Here is a 25,725-nt window from a genome sequence, read left to right on the forward strand (position 1 = left end):
AGCAAAACGGTGTTCACATCACAGCGTCCGGAGGTGCCGCTGGTGCGGGCCGCGGAGGAGGCACAGGGGCAGAGCCCGGTCCGGCACAGCTCTGCCCGTGCCGGCAGCCGTGTCTCGCGGCAGCCGGGCACCTCCACCCACCGGGCTCAGCTCGCGCCTGCGGCTCCTCTCTGGCACGGCCCGGCCCTGCCGGCGAGCACCGCGGGCTGCGCCCGGGCAGCGCGGCTCCCCGGGGAGCAGGAGTGATGGATACGCGGTGAGCAGAGATGCGGCAGGGTTTACCGACCTGCCGGCGCAGCGGTGCCTGAGCCGCACTTGCCGAGCCAGGGGCTGCCGCCAGCACCCCGGCACCAGGAGCCCCCCTGCACCCAGCTCGGCGGCCCCCCGGGGGGGGGTCCTGCAGAAGCCCCTTGTCCCCATCCAAGGAGCCGGGTGACCGCGGGGCGCAGGCAGCGGCGAGGGGGGCTCCTCCCCGGCACCTCCGCCACCGCGCGAGGCTGGAGGGGAGCGGGGGACGCCGGCCCCCAGGCAGGGGAGGGGGCAAGCACCCGGGGCAGGGGGGCCAGCGGTCGCCTTCATGAGCCCGGGGGAGGTCACGGGGCCAACACAACCACACTTATTTCTTCGCCTGGCTCTTCCCCACCTTGTTCCTTCCCCTCGTGTTCCCCCAGCCAAACCTGACCCGATTTGGCAAGATCAGCCGGGGTCTCCGCTTCTCAGGGCACAGCGGCCCCCCCGCCCCCCTGCTCCTTTCACTGGGGTTTAAGCCTTTTCGCTTTGTCCATTCACTCCAAGACTAAGCAGATTAAAGCCTTGCCCGGGGTGCTCCCCCCTCCCTCCCTCGCCCCGCTTCACCCCCTCATCCCCCGGCGGGTTTCGGCAGCCGACCTCCCGCTCCGGGCAGCGCCACGCCAGGGGCCGGCGGCGCGCCCGGGGAAGGGCGCGGGGGCTGCGGGGGGAGAGGGAGCGGCCGGGGGCGGCAGGTCGGGGACGAAGGCCACGGGGCAGCGGCGGTTCTCCCCGCCGAAGCCATCGCGCTCTTTGGGGGATCCCTCCCCCTCCTCAGCCGCGCCGCACGTTTCAAGCCAGGCTGAAGGAGCGTCTAAGAACCGAATAAATGTCGTTAAAAGGGCATTTTTAAAAAAATTTCTTCCCCTCTTTTCGTGGAGCCGCATGTGCCGGCGCCGCGCCGGCCGCCCCTCGCCAACGTCCGGGGAGCGCGATGGGCGGGCGGCGCTGGACGGAGCCGGGACCCCAGCACCCAGATCCCCCCAGACGCACACGAGACCCGGACCCACCAGGGCCGCCCGGCAGCGCCCACGCCCGGTCCCCCGGGACCCCCGGCTCCACCAGCAGCACCCCGCAGCCCAGCCCCGGTCCTCGGCAGCTCTGGAAAGGGAGCCACTCCCCGCTAGAGCCTTTCTGGCCCCCTCCCGCTCACCTCCCCACGCGCTCCAGCCCCCCCCCAGCCCCAAAATCACCGAATGCCCCTCCCTAAACTTTAAAAATTGATTTCAATTCGCTCCGGCCCAGCTCGGCACACAAACGCATTCGCCACGGGCGCTCGGCCCCAGCCAGGACGGCATGCAAAGGCAGTGAGGGGCCAATGAATAATTCATACGCCGCTGTCTTTCGGAATTATACTGTGGAAAAATAAATCTGAGACTATATAAGAAAAAGAGAGAAAGAAAAAAGAGGCCGGGGGGCGCGGGGAGGCAGCCCTCGCCCCTTCGCCCCCTCGGCCAAACTCGGGCGCGGGGATGAAAGCGGCGGCGGCGCATCGGCATCTCCTCTTCCATTGAGCGACCCGACATTCAGGTCTGTGCGGAAACCACCTAAAACCCTTCCTGCGCTTTGTTCCGCCGCCTTTTCACCCGCGCCGGGCGGAGCTGGGGCGCGGGCGGCGGGGAGGGGGCCGAGGGGGCTCGGGGGGTCCCTTTGAAGAAACCCGCTCATGCGTTCGGCTGGTTGAGTTCAAGGGGCGGCGGGGCGAGCGGGGGGGGGCGGCCCGGCCGCGGGGTGCCCCCGCCCCGGCTCAGCCGGGACCCCCCGGCACCCCCCGGCATCGCCCCGCCGGCGGCCGCCTCTGCCTCCTGCCGACGGCCTTCGCGAGCCCGGGGAGGAGGAGGGAGGCTCTGCCCCGTCCCGGAGGGGTCCCGCAGGGGCCGGACCGGGTTTTGGGGTGCCCGCGGCCCACCCACGCCCGCAGCGCCGGCGCCCGGCGCGGGACCGGCCGGCGGCAGCCCCGCCGGCCGCTGCTCCCCGCCGGGCTGGCGGGGGCCACGTGCCCGCCGCAGGACGCGCTAATGGGGAGGAAGGGAAGCAGGAGCCGCTCTAATTTGGCTCTTTAAAAATAAAGAACTAACGCCGGCTTTGAAAGCCCGGAGGGGTCCCAGCGGAGGGACCTCCACCTCCCCCTTCAAAGGCCGCCTCTGCTTTCTTCCCCCGCTCGCCGCGCACAAAGGTGCACGAGCACTTTCGTCTCTGTGGAAAGACCTTTTTAATTGGTTCCAGGCAGAAGGTTAAAATCTCCCTTTCCCCGTGCGCTCTGAGAGGGGGAAGGAAAAAAAAAAAAAAAGGGAAAAAAATAAGAAAAAAAAGAAAGCGAGGCAGCGGGGAGGAGGCGGGGAGGAGGCGGGGAGGAGGGCTTGTGCCCAGGCAAGGCGGCTCTGCCCGGCGTGGGGCGGCCGAGCGGGGGGGCACCCAGGGCCCACGTCCCCCCTCGCGGGGGTCCGGGGTGGCCGAGGGTGCCGGGGATCCGCGGCGAGAGCAGGGGAGGCCGCGGGGGCCGCGCCGCGCCCTGGGGCGGGCGCTCGCGGGGGCGAGGGAGACGCTCGGCGCGAGGGTGCTCGGCGCGCCGGCGGGAGCGCGGCTTCCGAGGGTTTCCGCGGGGATTCCCAAAAAGAGCGGGCAGAGACGCGCCGCCGGGGGGACGAGGCCGGGCCGCGCGGGGGGCTGCCCCGACCTCGGCGGGTCTCCCAGGGCTGCGGAGCGCCCTCGGCGCAGCCCCCTCCGCCCCCGGCAAGGGCCGCGGTGGCCGTCTCCAAGCACGGCGCGCGGCACCCCGGCCCCTCGCCGCCCCGCCGGAGCCGCCGGCCGCCCGGCGCTTGGGTTTCCTTTCACAGACGGGGGAGCCGAGAAAAACACATCAATTATTGAGCCGGGGCGCCGCGAGCCCGCCGCGTCCCCTTGCTAATGCCGCTCAGGTAGAGCCGCGCGGAGCCGCAGTCAGACACCTCCTAACGCGATTAGCTGCAGGGCTCTTCCAGCGCGCTTCAAGGTCAAGTTTTCAGAGGCTGACGAAAGGCGCGGGCGGGCAGCGGCTCCCCCCGCCGCGGCCCGGGACGGGGCGGCGGGACGCTGGGGACGGGCGCCGGCAGCCCCGGGTGATGCCGAGGGGACCTCCGGAGCAGGCTGGCGGGGCTCCCGGTGGGATGGGGACGGGGCGGGGGGCTCCCAGCCGTGGGACGGGGACCCGGCCGATCCCTCCGCAGCAAAGCGATTCCCATGGCGCGCTGCCGGAGCGGGTCTGGCCCGGCCGTCTGCACATGGAGCCGCAATTGGATCCAGATGTTTCCCCCAGCAGCCGGAAACCGCTTCCCCCCATCCGGAAAGCGCTCGGCAGCCCCTTCCACCGCCCCGCGCCAGCTTCGGTGGGGACGGGTGGCGCAGGCAAGCCGTGCCGGCGCGGCCGTGCGCGAGGCCGCGCGGAGGGACGGGGCAGCTCCGCCACGGCGCTCAGGGGTTTGGGACTGACAGCGGCGAGACCCCCGGAGCGACCGTGCTCAGGCTGCACGTCCAGCGCCCTCCAGCCGGGCCCGGCACATGGGTGCCCCGCCGGCTGCCGCGCTTCACCCCCGGCGCACGCGCCTGCCTTCCAGGAACCAGCCCGGTGTCGCGCGCGGCGACGGAGGGAGCTGCCGTGGCAGGCAGGGAGGACGCTGTCCCCTCCGACACCGCCCGCGCCCCTGCGGCGAAGGGAAAGCGGGAGTCAGGCAGCCGAGGCCCCGGAGCGCTCACCGAAGGGGCAGGAGCCCGCCAGCGGCCGGTGCCGGGACGAAGCCGCTGAGGAGCCGCCCGCCCCGAGTCGCCTCCTCCGCAGACGCGGCGTCGCCGCGCAGGCCCGAGGTTTGCTCCAACGTGCCGGCACCGGCGTCCTCTGCGCTGCGGCGGAAGCGGTGCCGGGTGCCCGCCGCGCTGGGAGCCCGCCGTGCCAGGCGGGCGGTAGCAGAGCTGAAAAAAATAACCCCCCCAAAACCTCAGTCTGGGAGGACCCGGCTCCAGCGTCGGGAGCGAGCGGGCTGGGAAAGGGCTGGCAGGCAGCTCCAGGCGATGCCGGACGCAGGTCACCGCCAAAGCCGCTCCCCAGGGTCTCCCGAAGGACACCACGGGTCCCTGTCTCCCCCCTGCCAGGTCGCATCCTGCTTTGGGGAGGGTGCCCAGGGCAGCGCGTCACCCCGTGGGACAGGGACGCGGCTTTCTGGCCCCTCTAACCTCAGAGCAGAGCAGAAAACCGCGAGAAAACCTCAGCAGCCCGTCCGAAGAGCAGAACCCAAATTCACCCACTCGCGCGTTTTTTAAAGGCCAGCGCAGCTTCCAAGCCCCGCAATGATGCGAGAATCTCAACTGCCGCTAAAAAAAAGCGTTTCTGCTCTTCGCATTACGGAGAAAAGCCTGAAAACCAACCCCTGGGGATGAAACAACTCTAGAAAGAAGAAAAATAAAAAATTAATGTAATTTATGTTATTTACAACCTGGCAGTTGGCAAACCAGTCTCTCGACCGGAGGGAACTGGGACCATTAGCACCTGGCGGAAGGCAGGGAGGTTGTCAGGACTGGCAACCGCGACCTCAGCCCCACGGCCACGCGGAGCCCCGTGCCACCCCCTCCGCACCCCGCGCCGGTCTGACGGCAGGGTCTGGCTTTAAATGGGTTTTTAAACACCTCTGAGCTTGGGGACGCCGCGCGCCGCGGAAGGAGAGCGTGTTATTTTTACCGTTGCATTACTTCCAGTTTAATTGCCGGGATGTTATTAACCGCACGGAGCAGGGTCCGAGCAGCGGGGACGCTGCTGTCAGTCTGTCCTGCCTCACTCCCCCGGACGCCCTCGGCGGAGCGGGGTTTGAGCCCCAGCACGCTCGCTGCACACCAGCACGTGCCTCTCCCCCGCGCAGCCGCAGCTCCGCGCCGCGTCCGGTGACAACCAGGGGCAGGAGCCGTCGACCAGCGCCGGAGCCTCCCGGCTCGTCCTCTCCCACCGCCTCCAGCCTGGACGCTCCTCCGGCTCCGTTCAGCCGCTCTGGGGAGCGGGACGGCGGCTCCCCCCGGTCCTCCCTCCTCCTCCTCGCGCCACCGCCGGCCCCAGTCCCCTCCAGTGCTCTGCAACTGGGGATGCGCCCGCCGTCACCGATTCTCCAGCCCCGGGGCTCCATCGCACCCCATCAACCCGTCCCTCCTGGGACCGCGCCGTCCTCCCGCAACCTCCCCCCCGCCAGCGCCTTTCGGAAACCGCGGGTTTCTCGCATGGCAAAAAGCCCCCGTTCTGCGCCGGCGCCCGCGGCAGCCCCCGGGCGGTGGGGAGCCAGGAGCCCGCTCGGCTCCTTCGGCTGCTCCCACGCAGAAACCTCCCACCAGCGACGCTCCAGAGATGCCCGATAGCCTCCTGGAGCCGAGCTAGTCCTGGGTTTCACACCCGACATCTCCAAGGCCCCCCCGGGGACGCCTTCGCAGGGACCCCCCGCCGTCGCCGTCCCCGCGGCTCCCGGCGGCGGAGCAGGAGGGAGGCAGGAGCGCACGGCAGAGCGGAGCCGCTGCCGAGAAATCATCTCGGAGGAAACAAAACCTGCCAGTCAGCGATCCGGCTAATGGCATACGGGAATTAAGACACCAGAAAATGCCCTCCCGCGCCTGCCAGCAGCTTCCCAGGCAGGTGCGCTCGCCACAGCTCGTTTTCACGGGGAAAGCCGCGTTCGTGCCTGCGCGGCGCTGACGACGCCTGCTCGGCGCTTTGGCTCGCACCTCTCCCGGCACGGCGTCCCCGAGCCTCCCGGGAGCGAGCCGCCCTCCCGGCCGGTCCCCGCAGCCCTGAGGCGCTGGATGGGATCGCACCGGGGACGCGGGATTCGCCGGGGGCGGTTTCCCACAGCGCGGGGCTCCCGTGCGCAGGCAGGCGGGGACGGCAGCCCCCGCGCGGCTCGAGCCGCTGGCGCGGCTGGAGGTGCCCGAGCAGGCTGGGCCGGGACGAGCGGCGTGGCGGGCAGGCGACAGCGGCACGATCCCAACACACGAGCCGCTTCCGGCAGGGAAAGCCCGGCAAAGGAGAGTGTCAGGCCCGGGAGGACGCGCCGGGGAGCGTGGGACAGCCCTGGTGGGACGGCTGCTGCGGAGGGCACCGACCCTCTCCCCCCGATACCAGTGGCCTCCCAGTTCAGCACTGGGGAGACGATGCCTGCCAGGAAGCGGGCCGCCCAGCTCCTGCGGCGACCAGCGGCGTCCCCGGGTGGATTTGCTTTATAGGGTCACGGGGGAAGGTACCCGCACGGAGATATTTAAGCGGCGTTTTACCATCGGAAAAAATTAGAGTCACAATATTAATTAATCCTCAAAGCACTTCACGAACATTAACTAATTAAGCCTCCCAAGCCCTCTGCGAGGTGGGAAAGGTATCATTGTCCTCATTTTACAGCTGCGGAAAATGAAGCGTGCAGAGGTGACGTGACTCACCCAAGGTCGCTGCGAGCCAGGCAAAGGTGGGACGGGGACCCCCAAATCTCCCCCGCGCACCCCCTGCCCCTCCTCCCGTCCCTGAGCAGGACGGGACCCGGCGGTGCCGAGCACCACGCAGCACCCCGAAGCCCCCCCCCCAGCCAGCGTGCACCCCGTGGCCCCGAGTCGGGTCCCAGGGCGAGACGCGGCCCCGGCACAAGGCAGGAGCCAGGCGCTGCCCGTCCCCGTCTGCCTGCACCCGTGGCGCGGGCAGAGCCCCCGCAGGCAGCCTGGGGCACAGGGCTAAAATAGCAAATGCTGAGGGGTTTTATCGAAAGCGCCAACGACCCTGCGCGGTTCCAAGGCGATTAGAGGCCCCGGCTGGGTTATCAACCGGAGTCTCCCTCGCGCGGCATCGATCCAGATAATAGCCGGCAATTGCTCGGCTACAATATCATAAAGTCCCTTTAACTACAGCCATAAAGCCTCCCCCGCCCGCGGCGCTGCCGGCGCCAAGCACCGTACGCACGTGCCGGGGTCCGAGCGCGGCAGAGGACGCCGGGGGGCCGTCGTCAGCCCGCGGCCCCGTGCCGGGGCGCGAGGGAGCGGCCGTCCCCGGGCCACCCACCTTCGCAGGGACGAGGCCACCCGGCGAGGTCCCTGCCCCGCGGCGTCGCCCGGGGATCGCCCCCCGCTGCCGCTGCCCTCCCTCGCTGCGCTGGGGGCAGAGGGGCTGGGAGGGGACACCGAGCCCCCAGGGCTCCCCTCGACGCCCCTCCTGGCACCAGCAGCGCCGGGTTACGGGAGCTCAAAGGCGGCTGCCGAGATTCGCCGTTTCGAGTTTTAACCCGCGGGATTTACGGCGGTCGGGAGGAAGCACGCGGTGACAGCCCCGGCCCCGCGCACAGCGGCCGTGAACCCCCCTGCTCCCCGGTTTGCTTTTGCCCCCGACAAACACGGGGCTCCCGACCGCGCGGCACCAGGACCCAGCTCCGCCGCTCCCCGCGGCACACCGGGGCGCGGGGCTTCCCACCACCAGCCCCCAGCACCTGGGCGTTCCCGTGCCACGGTCTTTGCCCCGGCTCTCAGTCGGCAACCGCTGGCTCCGCTTTCCCGCCGGAGGCTGGCGGGGTTTTGGTCGCCGGCACCCCCCGAGGACACCGCCGGCAGCCCCCGCCCGCAACGGCAGCGGCAACACCGCTTCCTCACCCGCCGCTTCCCCCTGCTTAATGAGCACGAAATATTTCCATGTCGCCAATTACTTGGTTCGTTTGTGCTGCTGCGGGCAGCGCAGGCGCGGCGAAAACCCCGCTGGAGCCGCCCCGGCCCCCGGGAGCGGGGGGAGCCCCGGCAGGGTCCCGGGCCGAGCATCCCCACCCTCACCGCACGCCCCCGACGCCCCGGCTCCCGCAGAGCCGCGCTCGCCAGCGGCCGGCTGACGGCTTTCCCACGTCCCCAGCGTGACACCGACGCTGCTGCGGCGGGAAAGCGAGACCTTCCTGGGATTTAAACCGGCCTTCGAGGGTCACGGCGAAGCCCCCCCGCCGCGTGCACTGGCCGCAAGAGCCGTCTCGTCCCCGGTCGGGCCCCTCGAGCGTCCCCACGCAAACGGCCCCGGGGGCCGGGGCTGCTGCCGCCCCGGCGTGACGGGGCCCCGAAGGGCCGAGACCCCCATTTGCGGGTGCCGGCGCAGGCTGAGGCGTGAAAGCGAAGTGCGGTTAAACGCGCCAAAGACACCCATTTGGCCCCGGCAGGGCCGCTCGCCCCGGGGTGCTGGTACTCCCCAAGCACCACAGCAGGATTCGGCCCCACCAGCCTCCGCACGGGGCACGAGAGCGGCGCCAAGTCTGAGCCAGCCCGGGGCACCCGCCGGCGCCGCGGCGCGGGAGCGACGCCGGGAACGGCGCCGCGGGGCCCACGCCCACCCCCAGGCTTTGGAAACCCCCTTTTGGGCTCATCCCCCGAGTTTCGTGCTGCTGATTTACGGCGGCAGAAGGCGGCCTGGGCCACGACCTGCCGCCGCGCCAGCACCGCAACCCCTTCCAGCACGGGGAAAACCCCGAGCGGCACCGCAGACGCTGCCGGACCTCACGCCGGCCTGGCCGGGTCCGTCCCGTCCCGGGGACCGATCCCCCCTCCCGTCACAGCCCCGGCAGCGCCGCCCGCGCAGGATTTACAGCCGGGCGAGACTCTCCCGGGACAAGACGGCTGCCGCAACGCCATCGTTATAAAAACATTACGGCGGGCCGCTCCCCAGGAACGGCGTTCCTGCCGCTGCCGCCTCGCCTGCGCCCGTAAATCCTCCCTCCACGAGGCAGCCCGGCTGAGGCGATTCGTACGGGGGAACGTACGGAATATTACCATGTTTAAGGGAAAAAAACACCAAAACCCATCCGGCCCGGCTCCCCTGCGGCCGGGAGCGGCACTCCCGGCGCGACCCGGGGACTCTGAGGGGCACCGGGTTCTTGCCCGCTCCTGGGGCAGGGAGGGACCCCCCGGCGAAGGGCCGCGCCCGCACGACGCCGTAATGGCGACGGGCTCCGGCGCTGCCTAACGCACGCGGCCGCGCGACGCACGCAGGAGCCAGCCGCGGCTCCGAGCCGCCGCGTCCCCGGCACGGGGGAACCGCGTCCCCACCGGGGCCCCAAACCAGCCCGGAGGAGCCGGGGGCTGCAGCCCCTCCTCGCGCCCCCGGCTCCGCGGCTGCGGAGGAGAAGGGGCTTCGCAGCCCACGTCACCGGCGCCGCTCGCTGCGTTCGCGGAGCTGCCGGGGGACGCTCCGGCTCCCAGCCAAAATCCCCGGGTCTGGCCACGGAGCGGGAGGACACGCTGTGCAGCGAGGCACAGCGCTGGGAGAGCGATGTCCTTCTCCATCTCCCCATGCACTCCACAAATATTAATTGCTTAATTTAGCCTCTGGCAGCGATTCGCACCTTAACGGCGGAGAAACTGAGGCCGGGAGGGGGGAAGCCGTTCGTCTCCGTGTAACGAGCTGGAGACCAGATCCAGAACCCACGCCCCAGCTCGTCGTCTGAACGATGAGCGTGTCCCTCCACCTTACCCGAAAGCTTTCTATTTTAAAAGACAACGTTATGATTTATTATTATTAATCAGCTTTGAAATGTTTTCTGGAGTCCAGATTCCTGCTGCCGTACGCCCACGCCGGGCCCCCGAATCCCCCCCAGCTGCCGCCCAGCCCGCCGGCGTTCCACATCCCGACGCCGGAGAGAGCTCCGGGAAGGAGCCAGGGCAGAAAACGAGCGACGGCCGGGACGAGCCCGGCCAGCCCAGCCGGAGGAGCGGCCGGTCCTCAGAGCCACCGACGCCGAGAATCGGCACGGACAGGGACCGCAGGCAGGGACGGCCGGCAGCCCGGCCCCGCTCAGAGGCAAAGGCAGCTCACGGCGACGAGCGTTAGGCACGATGCCGCCTCCGCGGCACACATCAGTGGCGATCCCCATTCCCACCCCTCATTTTAGCCTTTGGTTCCACCTCGCGGGTGCGACGCCGGCGCCGCGGCGCAGGGGGGACCCCCGAGTCCCGCGGGACTCGGCGTCCCGCGCGGCCGCCGGGCTCCGGCCAAACCAAGACCCGCACACCCGTGGCAACCCAACGGAGACGGCGTTGGACGGGGACTGGAGCCAAAAGCCATTTTCATTCTGGACGGCGGTTTGGATTCTCTGTTGGAAACCAAACCGGGAGCACCATTCCGACCGGCATCTGCAGCCGGAGCTGGTGCCAGAATTGCCACGTGCTGGTGCCGTAGCCAACAGTGGTTGTGCTACGGCAACAGCACCGGTGGCAGCGGGACTGCCCCACCCCGGCCCCAGGAATGCGGCACAGCCCAGTAGGGCCACGGCTCCATCCCGAGTCCCACGGTGCTGCCGGAGCCAGGGGGGCCGGGCGGGCAGCGGGCGGGCAGCGGGCGGGCAGCGGGCGGGCAGCGGGCGGGCAGCGGGCGGGCAGCGGGCGGGCAGCGGGCGGGCAGCGGGCGGGCAGCGGGCGGGCAGCGGGCGGGAGGTCGTCCTGACCATCCTGCATGAAGGATCTCGGGAAACCCAAGATCCTTGGAAGATTTCCAAGACGGACAACCATGCCCTGACGCACGAGGCCGCCCCGGAGAGAAGAACCTCGCGCGGTTCAGGATAACAGTAATTTCCCCAAATAAAGGATTTCGGAGGCTGCCCTGTCCTCACCGCTCTCCCAAACGCCCCGGCACCCCACATGGGTAGGGGATAGCCCCCACCCCAAAATGGGGACCCCGGGAGCAGGGAGCTCGCCCGCCGGCAGGAAAGCCGCGGGCAGGCGGAAACGCAGTTACCGGTTTTGTGCAGTTCTTTTAAAATGAAGGAGGGTGGTGGAAGGGCACGAGGAGGAGGAGCTGGGATGAAAACCAGAGGAAGGAGCTGCGGGGAGAGGCGATCCCCCCTCCCCACGTGGACCGGCGCAGGGCACGCAGCCGTTCGGGGGACCCTGGGACGGTTCTGCCCCCGTGAAAAGCCCCAGCGCGGCGATTCCCCCGCGGCCGGGCTGCTCCCCCAAAGGCAGAGCCCCTCGCGCCTCCCACCAGCCCCACACCCCCAGGCTTTCTGGGGGGGACAAATAAATCCGGCCTGACCCACGGCAGACGCCCACCCGCACGGCGGCAGGTCCCGTTTTGGGTGACCCCGGAGGGGGGCGGCGAGGGGCCGACCGCCGCGCCCCGAGCGGCTCCGTCGGGGTTTGGGGCCCCGGCGCCCGGCTGGATCCAGGACCGCTCGACCGGCCGGCTCCGAGTTTTGCAGCAGAACGAAGGGAAATTTCCGTGAACACCCAAGGACCGAACACCAGGAGGGAAACCCCGCGGGGGAGCATCCTCTCCGGCAGCACCTCTCCCACCTCCAGCCGCGCCCAGCAGCACCGCGGCTGTGCCGAGCGCTGCTCCGAGGTTTGGGAAAAGCTCCTGCCCAAGGGCCGGCACAGCGGCTCGGGCACGGGCAGCTCCGGCGCCAGGTCCGGCAAATTGTCTTGGTAAAAATGGGAGAGAATTTGCGGAAGAAACGCCAAGAGGAAGCGTCGGTTAGCGCGGCGCTGAAGGACGCTCGCGTGATGGGAAGCAGGGGAATTCCAGCTGGGAAGCCCGAACATAAAAAAAAGCGGAGCGCGCTGGCGTGGCGGGGAGAGGCGGCTGACACGGGCTGCCTTTAACTTCAGGGCAAGGGGGGAACAACAACTATTTAGCAAACATTTATGCATGCTTTTAAAAACCCCACCACCATCGCACAAAAACACCGAAATAAAAGCGCCCATCCCAGAAGCGGGGACGTTCCACCCCGCCAAGCCCCGCCTGCAGCCCCAGACGGGGGACGGACAGACGGACGCGGCGGCACAGCCGCCCGCACCACCAACCTGACCCTCCGCGGCATCGCTCCCGTGCCCCACAGCCGCTTGGGGCCGGACCAGCACCCCCGGCCCTCCGCCCGCCGTCCCCGGGGGCTCTGCCCCGCGTTTTTCCACTCAATTTCCTCCCCGAGCCGGCAGGAGAGAAATCCCTCTGCCGAGGCAGGCGGCCGGAACGGCAAAGCCAGCCGTGCCAAGTTTAATAAGCAACCCTGAGCGAGAAACCAGATAATAATTGGGATTATCGAGCTGGCTGGCAGAGAGCTTCCCCGGCTCTGAGCGCCCCGGCACCCGGCACGGGGTGGCAACGACGCCCGCGGGGCCACCGCGGCTCCGGGAGGGCTGCTGGCCGCGGCGCGGCCGGGACGCTGCCGAGGAGCAGCGTCAGCTAATTTATTTTTTGGACGCACCATGCGCGGTGGGTACCTGCAGCACAAGGGACCCGGCCGCCGCCCTCGCCCCGTGCCCCCCAAGCCCCGTGGGAGCGCCCGGGGACCCCAGCTGCCTCCCCACGCCTGCAAGCGCAGCCCCCCCTCCCGGCTCGGGGGGGCCGACGGTGCCGCCGCCGTCCGGCACCCGCGGCTGCAGAAAGCTCAGCTGCCGAAATAATCCTGTCGCGGTTGGATTTTGTGCAGGGCACAAGGTCCAGGGGCTTTTTTTCTCAGTGGAAATGGGATTGGGAAAAGCAAGAATTGGGATTTTTCGAGTTCTCTACAGGGTCAGGCTTGGCTGATTTTATTTTACTGCAAATATAAATAGGGCTTTTTAAAAATTAAAAAAAAAAAATCAAGCCAGTCTAAATAAAAACCCACTAGAAGACACAGTAAGAAATCCTGCTGGAGGACAGGCAGAAATATCTGTAACCAGGCTGAGTGCTCAGAAATATTTGTATTTGCTGTCTAAACACTTTATCTGTTTCCTAGCACATGGGAGAGTTTTGCTCTCCGTGTAATGTTAAAGAAAAAATAAACCGATAGAAATAATTTCTCCTCTTCCGCAGAAAAAAAATCCTACAAAACTCGGTGGCAGACGCACCGGGGGAAACAGCAGATATTTCCACTGAAATGGGGCTGAACGCCACGCTAATCAAATAGATGGAGACAATAATTCAGGTGCATCGGGAGGAGGAAGAGGCCGGCGGATCTAACGGGTCTTTCCCATCTCCAGTCCTGACAAACGCCCTTTGCAATTTACTGGCCTTTTTGCCAAAGCCAGCGGCCCCGGGGAACGGAGCCGGGGGAGATTTCCCTCCGTAAGATCTGAAACACCAAGTTTAATTCTTGGGGGGGTTCAGGGGTGCGTGGGGGAAGGCGCTTATCTAAAAGCACGTCCCCGTATTCAAATGGCAAGTACCGAGCGATGGTCTCGAACTCCACGGATCCCGGTAGCGCTTCTGCGGCGGGCGGTGGGAACACCGGCGGCGTCTGCGGGGACGCCCGCGGGCTCACCGCCGCACCTCGGGGGACCCGCGGCGCCGGCTCCGGCGCCAGGCTGGCGGCCGGCGGCGTTTGCACCGACACACGCGTGTGCGCGGAGGTCGCGGCTGCGGGGAGAAAAAATGGAAAACCCCACAAATGCAAAGCAAGGCCGGGGCGGGGAGAAAAAGGCCAAGAAAAGCAGAAAATCGGCCGGTCAGGAAGAGCTCACGTGCCGCGGGAGCCCACCACGGCTGCCCCTCCGGCACAGCCCCGCCGGGACGCGGCGCGGCTCCGCGGCCGGCCCTCGCCCCGCAGCGGCATCGCTCGCTGCTCCCCTGCTCTCGCAGCTGCGTCTCGCAAAGCAAGCGCGAGAAAAGGGGAAAAATTCAAAAGGGGGAGGAAGGGGGGGGGGGGGGGAAAAGTCTTACTGCCCATTTCTGCCTGCATCCCCCTCCCGCCATCGGCGACCTGCAGGAAAACGCTGCACGACCCAAGGGGGCTCAGAAGCGGGAGCGCGGGGCTCGCTGGCCCCAGCGCCCACGGGCTGCACCGGAGGCCGCGAGACGTCGATAGCCGCGCCGCGTGGCATTTAAATCACGGCCGGGGATCGATACGGCAGAGCGCCGCGAGCCCCCGCCACCCCCAGCCCAGGCGAGCCACAGGCAAGCTGGGGAGCCCCAGCCTCACCCCGACCCCCCCTCTGCCCCAGGCCCCCCACTTCCAGCGCCGGCCGCACAGCCGGTCCTGCCCCCGGCTGGTGCCCACCGAGGGGTTACGCGGGGGAGACCCACAGGCTTCCCCTGCCCCGCAAAGCCCCTCTGCCCGGGGCCGGACCCCGCCCCGGCTGGCAGCCCGGGCGGCCGGGCAGGACGGGGGGACGACCCCCGCGCTCCCACCAGCCCCGGCTGGGGCTGGAGTCCAGCACCGGCCTTTGCGCTTCCGTGGGCTCAGACGGGCTCACGCCCGTTTCGGGGCGGCTCAAGGGAAGGGAGTCATTCCCCATCTTCGTTATTGTTCTAGGGAGTAAATTTTCCACCTTTGTTTTATTTTTCCCCGCTGTTGTCGCTTTGACCGCCACGTCCCCCCGTGAAGTTTGGGATCCTCCCAGCCACCCCCGGCACGGGGGCACAAAGCCCAGCTTCAATCAGAGCAGGCGGCGGGGCAGGGCGGAGGCGGGTGCTTTCCCAATCCCTTTGGAGAAGGACCCTTCCTTTTCCCCGCATCACGCCTGCGGCATCGCCATCCGGCGCCCACGGTGCCCCTCCAGCCCCGCCGGACACGCACGACGCCGGGGGCAGAGCCGGGATCTGGCAAGCGGAGACCAGACCTGCTCCCCCGGCGCGAGGACCCTCCGTCCCACCGCGCGGCCCAGCTCCCCCCGGACAAAGCCCTTGAGCCCCGTGAGGCGCGAGGGCTCGCGCCGAGGGACGAGGTACGGCCGGGAGGCGACAGGCAAAGCGGAGCAGGATTTGTCCCGCCAAGGGCGCGCAGGCGCGGGGGATAAGCTTAGCGGAAGCCGGGTCTAAGTACCTATTGCCAAAACGCGAGCCGTGCCCTGAAGGGCAGGACCGGTGGCGAGGTGTCACACCGAGGGGACGGCGGGACCCCGCTCCTGGGCCCCACGGGGTTCTCGTTGCTCCCCGGCGGTTGCCGGGGTCAGGGCTCAACACGGGACTTTCGGCAAAGCCCCTTGGCACGAAGCCCCGGGCCGGCAGCTCCGCCACGGCAGCTCTCACCGCGGCCGGCCCGGGGACCCCCGATGGTGCCGCGGAGCTGAGCCCAACGGCGGCCCCGGGAGGGCGCGGGGACCCCGGGAGGGCGCGGGGACCCCGGCGCCCTGCCTTCACCCACCCAACAGCCGCCCACCCCGCGGCCTCGGCTCAGCTCGCCTTTTGAGTAAGGAGCCTCATTAAGAGGTAATTAGCGCTCGAACAATGGGAAGCTATTTAGCAGCCCGGCCGCAGCAGCGTCAACAAGCAAAGGGGGAGAGGAGGGAGGAGGAAGAAATAAATAACACCGCTCCGACCGCCCGGGCACACGCGGGGACCGTGCGGGGTGGCAGCACCCTGCCCACGCGGCGTGGCGCGGCGCTCCCCGGGCGGGCTCGTCCCGCTCTCCCAGCCTCGTCCCTCCGCAGCTTTCCCGCCGGGGGAAACGGCCCCACGGCACGGGCTGGCCGAGCCCGCACGGCCCCACGGGAGCTGCGCCCCGACGCGGCTCCCACCCAGGCCGGCGGCGCGGAGGGGAGGGCAGCGGGGACCCCAAGCCCAACGGCCGCGGCAGAAGGGCTCGCCGGGCTGCTGGCACCCAAACACCCCAACCACGCCAGCGAAGCACGAGCCCTGTTTTCGGGGTGTCCCTGGCTTCGGCAACGCCTCCTGAATTCATTTGGCAAAGACCAAAGCGTCAGCGGTGGCCGCCTGCTCACGCCGGCGCTTCTCGGGCTTCGGGCCTGTTCACCGCGGCGGCTCGGACCGCGGCGGCTCGGACCGCGGCGGCTCGGACCGCGGCGGCTCGGACCGCGGCGGCTCGGACCGCGGCGGCTCGGACCGCGGCGGCTCGGACCGCGGCGGCTCGGACCGCGGCGGCTCGGACCGCGGCGGCACCACTTACCCCTGTGCTCGCAGAGGCAAAACCGGGGCTGGTCTTGGTTGTGTAATGATGCACAGGAAAATGGCCGGAGTTTGGGCTGGAGCACGCCGGGCTCACGGCGAAGGGGGGGAAAAATATCTAAACTCTTCTTAGGGGCGGAAGGTAACAACCCCGCGACCTGCCTGCCTTCCGTCACCGCCATTACATCCAGCGAAGCAGGGCAAGGTCTCTGCCCCGAGCGGGGAAAAACACCTAGGATAAAAATGAAGCCTCTAAAATCGTGATTAATACCTAACACAAATGAACCGAAATTTTCACTGCCAGGAACGAAGAGCTATTTAACAAACAATTGCTGCAGTTTTACAGACGCCCCGCCAGATCAACCTTGTCAAACGTACGCAGGTACGTGGACGTACGTGCGTACGCGGCGAGACGGACAGACAGCTGGGCGAGAATAGCCCCGGCTACTGAGACCCGTGTTCAGAGACTTGTAAAACCAAACCTCCTCGTGCCCCTCAGCCCGCAGGCAGGTACGACACGCGTGTACGGCACGGGGACGGCTGCTGGCACGCGCTCCTTCCCGCGCACCGGGGCAGGCTGCCGGGCGCGGGGGTGTCTGGGCACCCGCATTCCGCGCGCGCGCATATATGTCTTTGAAAGAGTATTTTTAAAGCTTCCCGGCGGTAACTGCAGGCACCCTCTGCCCCTCACGCTCTCGCTCCCCGTCCTCTGTGTGCCTCCCCGCGCCGGGACGAGGCGGGGGACGCCGGGGAGCCGCATGCCCCCAGCCCGTCCTCGCATTAGGATGCGGAGCATGGCCGGCGTTTGGATACCAAATGTGCGACCAGCAGGGAATGTAATTGCGGTCCCTGGAAAGGGACAGGCAGAGACAGAGGCGGGCGGAGAGAGAAAATCTTGTCGGAGACGCCGGACCCGTCTGTATCTGCTCGCCATTAACCGCGCTCGCCGCAGACCCGGGCTGGTGAAGAATAGCTAACACGGCTTAACGGGCTGGAAAAGAGGGGTGGGAAGGGCTGCAAACGATCTTGGCACAAAGAGAAAACGAAAGAGAGGAAAAGTAAAAGAGCAGTAATCGCGCGGGATTCGGGACGTGGCCGAGTGCCGGCACCCCGAGCCCGGTGAGGGGACGGGGAACCACCCGGGCGCCCAAGTGAAAACCGGCGTTAAAATCGCTCCGAGGGGGGGATGGGGCGCGTTTCCCGCAGAGCCCGGTGCAGACCCCGGTGCGGCGCCTACGGGAGCGGGGAGGGGGACACGCGGGGTTGGGCGCCCACCCAGAGGTCCCAGGCCCTGTAGCCCCGGGCAGAGCCAGGACACGGAGGTTTCGGGAACCGGCCCCACGGCAGGGCCGGCACCGAGCCCGCTCCAGCACGGAGGCGAGGGTGGGCACGTCCAGCGCCGAGCACGCTCCCCCCGAGCCGAGTCCTCCCGCTCAGCCACCCCTCTCCAGCGCCGAATTCCCTTGGAAAAAACAATCGCGCGTCGCCCTTCACGCCGTCCTGGCCGCACGCCCTCGTGACCCGCCGGCGGGCACGTCTGTGCGGGCAGGGAACGGGGCCCCGGCCCTCGGCACGGCTCTCCTCGCCCCGAGCCCTCGGACAAAGCAGCCGCCGGCGACCAGAGGAGAAAAGGGGCACAAATGCCGACGGGCTGGGGAGCACGATCCAGGACCCCCACCCCAAGACTTGCCCCCTTCGCCCCAACTCCACCATCCCCGCGGTACGGACCCCTCGCCCGCTCCTGAAGGACGAGGCGCCCAAAAAGGACCCCCCAAAAGTCCTGCTCTGCCGTCACCACTGTCCCTGAGCATCACCCGGGCTCCTGCCAGCCGTGGTAAATCCCTCTGCTAGAAACCGTTTCTCCAGCTTCCCGATCCCAGGATTGGGGAGTGCAGAGGAGCAGAACAGAAATCCCAGCTGTGCTCACAAACCAAAAAAAAAAAAAAAAAAAAAAATCAGAAAATAAGCCTTCCAAGGCAAAGAAATGACTTCACGGTTAAATATAGGCCACGGGTAAAATCTAGACCATTTGCAGCGTTCGTATCCGTACCGTAAACAGAGAGGGGAAATACTTAATACTCCGCACGTTTCCCCACTTGTAGGTGCGGAAACGCACGGCAGCGTACATGGGAATTGCAGCCGGCTGCGGGAAAACTGTCACTCTGGAATTCCTACAACTGCCCATTGCGCCGCGGCGGGTAGCGCGGGGACGAGAAGCGTCAACCCTCCGTCCTCCAGAGGTTCCCAGTCGCAGCCCCGAGGCCGCGGGTCGGGGTCCCGGGATCAAGGACCCTCCGAGGATGGGTCACTCCCTCCCGCAGACCTTTCCCCCCGTCCCCGTAGCGCGGACGTTTCCCAGACCCCCGGTTTTTCGCCGCACGACGCGCCGCAGCGCGTCCAAGACGCTCATCCTAACCGCTGCCGCAGCGCGGGGGCGAGGGGGCCGAAGCTGGAGAACCTGACCCAGCCGGGCGACGCCGTCCCACCTGCGGCTGCTCCGGGACGCCCGGCGCGACCCGCTGCGCCTCCGCTCGGGTCCCAAGGCCGCAAATCCGCCCCAGAACCCTACGGGCGAGCGGCTCCCGCGCCGCCGGCCACGCCGGCTGGAAAACACGCGGTGACCGCGCGGCTCCCCAAGACCCCGCAGAGGGAAGAGCCCTGCCCCGGCCGGACCCCCGCCCACGACGCCGGACCCGGCAAGAGCCCCACTAAGCTCTCGTGCCCCGCGGCCCCGGAGCACCCGCACCCACGAGCGGCCCCGTCCCGGCTGCTGCCCCGGCACGGCCGACCCGTCCCGCAGCCGGGGAGCTACCACAGCGTCGGCACGTCTGCGCGCGCCGCGGCGCAAAGATCCACAGTTACCTGTGGGTATCGAAGCAGCGCGTTGTTGCAGGAAGATACGCTCTTCCTCCTTCGGCTCTGCCCAGGGTAACCGGGAGCGACATCCAGCAAAGCCCACGCAACCTTTCCCCAATGCACGCTTACAAAATCACTTAAAAAAACCCCAAAACCAAACCAGTAAATCCGCAGCGAGTGGCTAAATATCTCCACAGAACAGGCAAACTGCAGCATCTCGAGGCACCACTTATTTTTAATTTAGACCCAATTATCAAATATAGAATTATTCTAATCTGGGCAAATCATATTGACCATGAGATTTATTACTGTCTTTTATAAAATATAGATTGCAATATAAACCTGAAGAAAAATATTTATCGCCAGATCAGGCTGGTGGGTTCAAACAAGCACCAGGCATTTTAACATTCCCCCCCCCCCTTTTCTTTTTTTAATCCCTTTTGATTTCCCCCTTATTGAATGAGACGGTAGGTAGAAAAAAGAAAACAAGGAATTAGAAAAAGCCTATACACGTTGTTTTTCATTTTTAAGGACAAGATCGTCTTCTAGTAACTCCAGAGACAGACGAAATAAAAACACCGCTGGGTTCAAAAAGAAAAAGAAGCCGAAAACTCAATGGCAATTTCTATATTCGCAGCACCTAATAAATTGCCTCGAATTCCCAGACCTGAACGTACACGCAGGGAGCGTACGGCGCATCGGCCGATTGCGACACGGGGCGCTCCCACGTTGGGGAAATTTGGGTCACATCCCGGAGCCGGGCGCTGCGGACGTGCCTGCTCAAACCCACCAGCCATTGTCTGCTCTTCCCTCCTACCCCTTCGCGCTTCCTCTGCCCTATTTTATTTTCCCCCTCGAAAATATTTTCCCTGCCAACGTCAGATTTAGAAAATACACACACACACACGTAATAATAACCCACCACCTATTTTTGAGGATAAATTCCCCGCTGCCTCCTCCACGGCGCCCATCCCGCTGCGTGCAAAGGGGCGATGGGGACGCGGGCGGCTGGCGGGGCTGAGCCGAAGCCACCGCTGATGCCAGGTCCCATGCCGGCTCCTGGGACGCCCGTCACCCAAGGACCAGGGGCCACTTTTGGCTATCGGCACCGCCGCAGAAACCCTTGGGTGCTAAATCCCAGCCGCGGCCCCAACCGCTCGGCAATGCCGCCCTCGTCTCCGCCGCCCAGGATGCCGGAGTTTGACCGGGGGGGGCCCTCGCACATGTTTGGCATTTGGGAGAACAAAAGAAAAGAGCCCAAAGTGTGGGAGCTGGGGAGGACCAGGAACTGTAACCAAAAACTTTGCAATGGGCAAAAAAAAAAAATTCCCTGCCTCTTACAATCCCCCACAAAAATGTGAGGGAGATAATAAAATCCATATGCACCGCAGGCGGCCCGCGGCGAAGGCACCGCCGCGCACAAAGGGATGGGCTCGCCCCAATTTCGGGGTGAGGGCGCGAGGCTGAGGGCGACGGCACCCGGTCGGTCCCCCCGAAGGGACGCGCGGTGGCTGGATGGACGCCGACGTTCGCGAGGGTCCACGGCCCGGCGCGCATCCCGCCGGCTCCAGGTGCCCGGGGCCACCCTCTGAAAGGCAGCCGGCAACTCCAACAAACGGCGACGGTGTCACCAGGACGCGGGTGCAGAGGAGAAGGTGCCACCGAGGGTCCCCTCCCAGCTCTCCCACCGCAAGAGGGGACAAGTCGGCCAGCCCGGGAGCGCCGGCAGCCGCGGCTCCTGCCCGCTGCGCCGCAGCCAGGGCCCCAGCCGGCCGGGGGACGAGGCCAGGCCACGCTGCGCGCCCGCAGGGCCCCACGGGGGACAAAGAAACGCCCCAGAGAAGGGACCAGCCCGAACACGAAGGCAGCGGGCGCAGCGGCCCCCGCCGAAGCGAACCGAGCATCGCCCCGCGGCCCTCCGCTTGGCTCACCGGGGACGCTGCCACGGCCGGTTTAACCGGGATTAACTGGGGGGGAAAAACGTGGGTTTGGTGGCAGCGGTGGTTGGGATTTTTTTGTCTTTTTAGCCGAGTCCCCACGAACCGGCCCGTTCAAAACCCGGTGGTTTGTATCCGAGGGGAAGAAGCCGGGGGGTGCCCGGGGGTCCCCGGCACCTGAGCCGGGCGCGGGATTCGTCCTCGCTCCAAACTCTCCAACAGGTTTTGGTTCCTCAAAATTGCGAACAAAGAAATGCAGAGAAACGAAACTCTCACCGGGGGGGGGACTGGATGCTGGGGGGGGGAATCTAAAAGCAAGGACGGCGCAGCGGAACGGAGGCAGCCGCGCAGCGGTGTCGTTCCGAGAGGAAAAGGAACCGGGGGGCAGCGGGGCCGGGCTCGGGCGGCCCGGCCGTGGCGGCAGCCCCGCAGCCCGGCCCCGACCCGCCCGTTCCGCCCCCTTCGATCGTCGCCCGAACGCTCCCGCCGCCGCCTCGTGCCGCATTTCGGGGCCCTTCGCCGGGTCTTGGCGGAGCCGCCGCCGGGAGCGGGGCCGGGGGACGCGACGGGGCGGGCGGGGAGCAGAAACTTGAACTTCCCCGAAGTTGGGCGCAGAGGGGCTCGGGGGGGGGCCGAGCCGCGGCCCCCGTCGCTGCCCCCCCGCCACCCCCGGGAAACGGGACCCGCCCGGGGGCGACGCGCCGGGGCTGCCGCGGGCCCCGGGGCCTCCGGCGAACTCTGGGGGGCGGCCGGAGGAGGCAGTCCCGGCTGAGAGGCACAGCCGGGGCCCCGCGCCGAGCCCCCGGGGCCGCCCAGACCGCTCACCGGAGCAAACCGGCGGCTGGAGCGGGACCCGACCCGCAACGGACGGCGGCGGCCGCCTGTCACCGGCCAGGCGGGCGGCTGCGGGCTCACCGGGACCGGCGGGGGGGGTGGAGGGGGGGTAAAGACCGAAACTTGGGCGTCGCTGCAGCCCGGCCCCCGCCGCCCCGGGACCGGCCCCCGCCGCCCCCGGCCTCACCTGGGGTTGCTCCGGTTCCAGTAGACGGCATACCGATCCGAGATAACTTTCCCGGTCTCGTCGGTCCAGACGCAGACACCGACGAGCGCGGCGAGCAGCGCGGCCGCCTCCCAGCGCACCATCGTCCCGGCCGGCGGCGGCTCCGGCCGCTTCAGGGGGCGGCGGGGCGGCGGCGGCGGCCGGCGGAGCCCTGGGGCCGGCCGGGGGCGGCGGGCGGGCGGCGGGCGGCGGCGGGCGGGCGGCCAGCCCTCACCATCGCCCGCGGCCCCGGGCCCCGTCAGCGGGGAAAGTTGGGGGCGGGCGCGGCGCGGCGGCGCCGGGGCAACCGCATCCCGCGACCGGGCGGCGGGGACCGGCGGGTTCCCGCGGCGCCTCGGGATTCGCCCCGGTACCGGGAACCTCTCCCCGCAGGAACTTGGCCCAAGTTCCTCCGAACCCCGCGCCGCCGCCGCCCGGTACCGGGCCCCGGTGCTGTCCCCGCGGCCGGCCGGGCGCGGGAGGGTGCGGGCTCCGCCCCAGGCCCCCGCGCGGGCTCCTCCGCTCCGGGGACACCGGAGAGACAAAGGCCGGGCCGGGGAGGCCGCCGCTCCCTCAGTGCCGCCGCGCCATGCTGCGCCCGCCGCCCGCGCCCCCCGCCCGCCCCGCGCGCCGCCCCGCCCCGCCCCGCCCCGCGCGCCCCGCCCCGCCCCGCGCGCCCCGCGCGCCCCGCCCCGCCCCGCGCGCCCCGCGCGCCGCCGCCGCCGCCTCTGACACATTGTTGCCACCGGCGGCCGCCGCGCGCGCCCGGCCCGGTCCCAGGGCGGGGCCCTCGGTCCGTACCACCGCCGCGCCCCTGCGGGGGGGGGAACGGGGAGCGCGGGGGGGGGGGGCGCCGCCGGGCTGCGGAGGGGGGGGGGCGCCGGCTTCGGGAGGGCCTCCGCAACCGGGGGGGGGGGCCTCTGCAACGGCGGGGTCACACCGACAGGGCCGGAGAGGGGGGCTCTGCAACCGGGGGGGCCCTCCGCAACCGGGGGGGCTGACACCGGCAGGGCCGGCGGCGGGAGGGCCTCTGCAACCGGGGGGGCCCTCTGCAACCGGGAGGTCACACAGGCAGGGCCGGGGGGGTGGGGGGGGCCTCTGCAACCGGGGGGGTCACACCGGCAACACCTGGGGGGGGCCTCTGCAACCGGGGGGTCACGCCGGCAACACCTGGGGGGGGCCTCTGCAACCGGGGGGGTCACACCGGCAACACCTGGGGGGGGCCTCTGCAACCGGGGGGTCACGCCGGCAGGGCCGGGGGTGCCTTTGCAAAGGGCGGGGGGAGGCTCTGCATCGCGGGTGCAGAGGAAGGGAAGGGCTCGGGGGGGCCGGGGTGGCTTTGGGGGGTCCAGCAGGTCGGGGCAGCCACGGGCTCACGCCCCCGGGACGGCTCCTGCAGCCCGCGGGCAGGCAGGGCACGCGTCAAGGGCAGGGCCAGAGCGGACGGACGGACGGACGGACGGACACCCCATCCTGGGGCCCGGCGGGCGGGGGAGCAGAGCCCCTCCCACCCGGCGTGCATATACGTTTTCTCACCTCCGATCCAAGGATAAAATTAAACAATCATTTGCATTAACGCACCGCGCTCCTTTGCCGAGCTCGCGGAAAACGCTGACGCGAACCACGCGGCACCTCGCGCAGAGCCTGCCCGCGCCGGCCTCGCGGCCAGGGCCACCGCCTGCCGCGGCCCTCGCCTCCCGCGCCGGGCGCCGCGGGCTGCCGGAGCGCCGGCGCGCCCGTGGGGCCGTGTCCGGCGCCGGAGAGGACAGAAAATAACCATGTGGGAAAAGCCGGTGGGATTTTCGGTTGCAGGCGTGCTGCCCGGCTGCGGCGCTGGAGGCCGTGTCGCGGGGAGCCGCGTCCCCGAGCGAGGACGCCCTTGCCGGGCTGCCCGGGGAGGCTGGCGCTCGCCGGGGCAGGACCCGCTCCTCTCCCAGCCCCCCCCAAAGTTCAGAAAACTTAATACACGAATTAATATACGAAGGATGAGCGGAGGCGGGCGCACCCTGGTCCCCGGGGACCCTGGCGAGTCCCTCCCGGCTGTTTAGGCCGCCGAGGCCCCGCCGGCGCCAGCGCCCCGGAGCTCCCGCGGTGCCCCCAGATGCAAATACGCGTCCAGTCGGATGCGCAACAGCAACAAGGTGCCCATCAAAATCAACGGGAGCGAGCAGCCGAGGCGCTGCCGCAAATCCCGCTCGCCTCCTGCCTCCATGCTTCCACCAACCATTTACACCCGTGTAAATCTGCCTCCGTCTGACGTGCCTTTAGCCGGGGGTTTGTTCGCTTTCGAAGGGAGGAAGAGCTGCGTTGTGAAACACCTCCGGTGCTGCGTGTGGGCAGGTGGGACCTAAATAAAATACGGATCATCGTCATTACTTATTTAGCAAATCGATTTTGAAAAACTCAATGAACTTTGGGGCTCTGCACGCACCCCCCCCCCGCCAAAAAGTAAAACAAATAAAGGCCGAATTATTTTTGAGTAACGCTGCCGGGGCGTGCTCCCGCGCAGCCAACTCCTCGCGCTCCACCACCGAGGTTACGCATCTCCGTATCTGCCTCCCATCGAGACGTTTCTCCATCAAGGCAGCGACGACCAATCTGTCTCCCCGTCAGCGGGGAGCTATCATAAAGCCGTCCGCTTGTCCGTCACGTTTATTTGTTTTCATTTATCAAGCCGAGCCACTAAAAGCCTTTCCGGGCTCGCCGACAGGGCCGGGGTGATCCCTCCCCGGCGCGTGGCCGTGGCCGGCACGGGGGACGGCGAAGGGAGCCCCGGCGGGATCTTTGGGGGGGACCTCCAGAGGGGACTCTCAGCTCGGCAAAATCCGGAGCTGATGCCGCCTACCACGGGGATATTTTGGGATCTGAAGCCCCTGAGGCTGGACCGCCGGGCGACCGCTGTACCCGATGGAAGAACCTTCCGGCGGACGCTGGAAGAAGCTTTTCTGGGGCGGATCCGGTGGGAGGAGGTGGGCCTTGCCCCAGCCCACCCGGACCCTCGGGCCCGTTTGCTCACGGCGAGGGCTGTGCTGGGGCAGAACCGCTTCGGGAGCCTCAGCCGCCCTCAGAACCCGAAGGCAAACGGCCCGAAGGAGCGGCCCCAGGTAAGCCGCCCGGTAACGCTGCCTGAGGTGCTCCCTGGCCCCCGGGGAGCTCCGGCACCGGAGGCGGGCGGAGGAACGATTCTCCGGGGGTACCGGGGGGTGCCCACCGCCCAGCTCAAGCAGGACCACCAGTGGAAGCAAAGCTGCCAAACCAGTGTGGGAGCTGCGGGGGAACCGGTTCCCGCTCCCTACCACTAACCCGCTGCGCAGCGGGATGGTGGCTGCCGGCGCAAGACTCCAAATGCCGAATAAGATTTAAAAAAAAGCTTAAATTTCAAACATGATCGAGAAAGCCAAAAAGCAGGAAGGGAGCACAGGCCCCCGGCCACGGGCACAGAGGAGGCTGCGGGAGCCCCGAACGCTCCCAGCCGGCCACCCTGCTCCTCGCCGGGCATTTGGAAAAGGAGACCAACATCAGCAGGAAAGCCCATGGCCAAGGCCAGGAGCAGCTGGGAGGGCTGGGGAGGGGACGGGGGTCCCTGCCCGGCTCGGGCCATGGCATTGAGCAGCTGAGCCGCGCTTCCATCACCCCCAGGCTCGGTAGCTCCAGGGTCCGGACTGGGGACAGGCGATTACTTCCCCCCACCCTGAAATGCAAGGCAAGCTCAGATCTGGGCTCTCCCAGCGCTCCCAGGCTCCAGTTTTTGGCTATTCTACCTCATTTAGGCTGCTGAA

At 68.1% G+C, this 25,725-nt stretch overlaps 1 protein-coding gene across 1 annotated transcript in view; it reads right to left on the bottom strand.

Annotated features, from left to right (window-relative positions):
* The window catches only part of EFNA2 (ephrin A2), a gene marked incomplete at its 5' end in the record, with an annotated part of 47,291 nt that extends 25,241 nt beyond the window's left edge, over window positions 1-22,050 (bottom strand). The window contains one exon of the mRNA XM_082011044.1: window positions 21,929-22,050. Coding sequence (XP_081867170.1) covers window positions 21,929-22,050 — 122 coding nt within the window. The remainder of the gene's footprint in view (window positions 1-21,928) is intronic.
* Window positions 22,051-25,725: the final 3,675 nt, after the last annotated feature.

This window comes from Phaethon aethereus (assembly GCF_964289735.1).
Source record: "Phaethon aethereus genome assembly, chromosome: 26".
Classification (NCBI taxonomy): domain Eukaryota; kingdom Metazoa; phylum Chordata; class Aves; order Phaethontiformes; family Phaethontidae; genus Phaethon; species Phaethon aethereus.